The 3,686-nt window shown below is 39.9% G+C and overlaps 1 protein-coding gene across 1 annotated transcript; it reads left to right on the plus strand.

Annotated features, from left to right (window-relative positions):
* The first annotated feature begins 574 nt into the window (after positions 1-574).
* On the plus strand, positions 575-2,862 carry LOC128736662 (solute carrier organic anion transporter family member 74D-like). Its single transcript, XM_053831151.1, has 6 exons — positions 575-1,367; positions 1,433-1,679; positions 1,752-1,949; positions 2,005-2,146; positions 2,201-2,290; positions 2,350-2,862. The coding sequence occupies exons 1-6, from the start codon at positions 575-577 to the stop codon at positions 2,860-2,862; spliced, it is 1,983 nt and encodes a 660-aa protein (XP_053687126.1).
* The last annotated feature ends 824 nt before the right edge of the window (positions 2,863-3,686 follow it).

Genomic DNA, 3,686 nt, shown 5'->3' on the forward strand with positions numbered 1-3,686 from the left:
AAAGAACGAAATACCAAGTCGTTCGAAATATAGAATAGCTGTGGGTGTATTTAACTGTCGTCCCTGCCTGTGGAGCAAGGCGATCACAAAGAAAATATATATGGAACTTGGAACTTTTCGTTAATTTTCACTAATTGAAAAAGAATGTTTTAATGGAAATCAGATAATTGCTACATCTTTTATGAATCGATCGGTATCCAAACCATGAAAATCCATTCATAATTGGCAGAGCAATTAGCGTTCAAAATCTTTTATATTTTAGTGACACTCGGATTTTTCGCTCTTTTGGAAGGACACCCTATCCCATAAGACGGAGTCCTAAGTCAAAATATTCAAGACAATTCAATTAAAAACGATTTCTATTTTATACTGAAATGCAACACATCGGGCATAAATGCTAGACGTTGACAGACGGCTGGATGTCATCTAAATTTATGGAACCGACACTATAAGCAATCTTAATTCGTCAACAATACAGTCGGGCGAACGAGTGTTAGATTCAAAGATAACCGGGTCGCTGCCATCAGTTTGTAACGAAACGAGCAGGTGAATGTCAGCCAGCAGAGCCGATGTGATGGTGCCGCATTACCGCACCGAGCAGGATGTACAATGTGGATTCGGAATCTGCCGCGGTCGGCTTCCGCAGCGATTGGCCAGCAAGAAGCTGTACGTCTTTCTGCTAGCTTTCCTCAACTGCATGACTGCATCGGTTTCTTCGTATTTCTACGGAACGCTTACTACCGTCGAGAAAAGTCTTCAAATTTCGTCGAAAAATATCGGAATGATAACCGCCGGCGGAGAAGTGTCGTTTGTGCTGTCGTCCCTTTTTCTGTCGCACTATGCCGCAAACAAGCGGAAGCCTCGCTGGATTGCATTTGGCATTATAAGTGTTGCCTTCTCGTGCTTCGTCAGTGCTTTGCCACATTTTATCATTGAACCTAGGTTGGAAAATGTTGCGCGAGTGGAAGGAAATATTTCAACAGTCGAAGCTAGTGACAACTTGTGCGATGCAGGGCGACCTCCTCCGGACTGTTCGTCGGAAGTCGGCAATCTGATCCCACAGTTGCTATTGCTTCTGGGAAGTTCACTGTCCGGATTGGGAGTTTCGCTGTTCACTACACTTGGGATAACCTATTTAGATGATAATGTGAGGAAAGAGAAGGTTCCTTTTCTCTCTAGCATAACCTCATTTGGACGGAAGCTTGGGCCAATGGTTGGTTTTTCGATGGCGTCTCTGTGTTTAAAACTGTTCGTTTTTCCGGGCGTTGATCCTCCTTATGGAAGCTCCGATCCACGCTGGATTGGTGCTTGGTGGATGGGTTGGATCGTGCTCGGTACCATTATGCTTCTGGCAGCTCCGTTGTTTGGTGAGAATATATTAGAACTACCTTAATTTGTTATATCACTTGAATAATATTTTACTATCTTACAGCTAGTTTCCCTAGAATACTTCCAAGAGCGGCAGAGCGCAAGTTATTGTCTAAACATGAAATTAAAGCGGATAGGGAATCCAACTCTTTTAGAGATTTTTTGGAAACTTTTAAGCGACTAATTACCAACAAAGTCTACTTGTTCAACAACATAGCGTGTGTATTTTATTGCTACGGAAGTATGCCATATCTTCTGTTCCAAACCAAATACCTGGAAATCCAGTACCAGCTGACGCCATCACAAGCTAAGTAACGTCCGAGTATGACCCGACGGATGATTTCATCTTCACACATAATCCTCCTTCCTAACTATGCTTACAGTATGCTGACCGGCTCGGTTTCATTGGTGTTCGCTGCCTTGGGAATACTGATTGCCGGTGCTGTGGTTCAAAGGCTGAAACCATCCGCCAGGCAACTGGCAGGATGGAATATTTTCACCGGCGTTTGTGCTGCCACTGCAGTGATGCTCTATTCAGTACTGGGATGTACTAATTTGAACAACACTTCAATCATTGACAAGTAAGGGATGAAATGAAAGTTATTAGTTTGAAAAACTGAAAACTTTCTTGATTAGTTCTAGAGATTCTACATGTTTTTCGGAATGTAATTGTGACTTCGTACGATATGCACCAGTTTGTGGTGCTGACGGAAACACTTACATATCTCCTTGTCATGCCGGCTGTAGGGAACAGGCAAGCTTGAACAATGGCTCAATTGTAAGTAAAATCAATTTAATCCATTATGAAACAATAATTTAATTACAACCAAAGGTCTACGGCGATTGTGCTTGTATAACTGAAAATAAATCAACCGAATTGGTTCAAATAAATCCAATCAAATTTGAAGGATTGCACAATCTGGTAAGTTTTAAACGCCTAAAAATTGTATTTGCCTCTATCAAACTATCATTTCATATCAGTCTCCAGGAATTGCCACTTCGGGAAGCTGTCCGATCGACTGCACTGTGCCACTCTATCTGTTTCTATTGGTGATGTGTCTAAACAAATTCATCGACGGAACCGAGTCGGCTTCCAACTTCCTGATCGCACTGCGGTGCGTTCGAGACCAGGACAAACCCTTCTCCATGGGGCTGTCGATGACGATCAATACGCTGTGCACCTTCCTGCCGGCACCCATAATTTTCGGTATGCTCATCGATCGAACCTGCCTGCTGTGGGGTCACACCTGCGCCGGGGACCAACAGGGAAACTGCTGGCTGTACGATGGTTTAAACCTGCGCACGACGATGAACTACGTTTCGGCTGGGTTCATTTTGTTGGGTTCATCCCTGGACGTAGGTACTTGGTACTATGCGAAGAGTTTGAAAATTTTTGATTCCGATCGTACTGCTGTGCCTTCCAAATCGGTGGAAAATGAAAAGACAAGTGGCGATAATAAGGAGAAAGTTCCACTCAAAATTATTTCCAAATAACTTGTTTTTACTAATAGGATCGTTGAATAAATTGTCAAAGTTAATTATTTCTATTAGAAAATACTGTAATGTATTTAACCTATGTGCTTTTAAACATGATCTGTAAAACTTTTCAACCTGCTATACTGAAACTATTCTGATTCTCTGGGGACAGTTTTTGTATGAAATGATGCTTTCTTGCGAGTAATTCGGGCTCGAAATTAGGGCATTTTTATAGTAAAAGTTTTATAATTCCCAAACAAGCAAATATAGAGGTATATTATATTCAACAATATTGTGTATTTTTACTATTCGTACAACTTTTTGAAACAGACGTTTTACAGTACACGAATTACTTCCTATTTCCTACTTCTTACTTCCTACTTCTTACTTCTTACTTCTTACTTCTTACTTCTTACTTCTTACTTCTTACTTCTTACTTCTTACTTCTTACTTCTTACTTCTTACTTCTTACTTCTTACTTCTTACTTCTTACTTCTTACTTCTTACTTCTTACTTCTTACTTCTTACTTCTTACTTCTTACTTCTTACTTCTTACTTCTTACTTCTTACTTCTTACTTCTTACTTCTTACTTCTTACTTCTTACTTCTTACTTCTTACTTCTTACTTCTTACTTCTTACTTCTTACTTCTTACTTCTTACTTCTTACTTCTTACTTCTTACTTCTTACTTCTTACTTCTTACTTCTTACTTCTTACTTCTTACTTCTTACTTCTTACTTCTTACTTCTTACTTCTTACTTCTTACTTCTTACTTCTTACTTCTTACTTCTTACTTCTTACTTCTTACTTCTTACTTCTTACTTCTTACTTCTTACTTATTA

This window comes from Sabethes cyaneus, chromosome 2, assembly GCF_943734655.1.
Source record: "Sabethes cyaneus chromosome 2, idSabCyanKW18_F2, whole genome shotgun sequence".
Lineage (NCBI taxonomy): Eukaryota > Metazoa > Arthropoda > Insecta > Diptera > Culicidae > Sabethes > Sabethes cyaneus.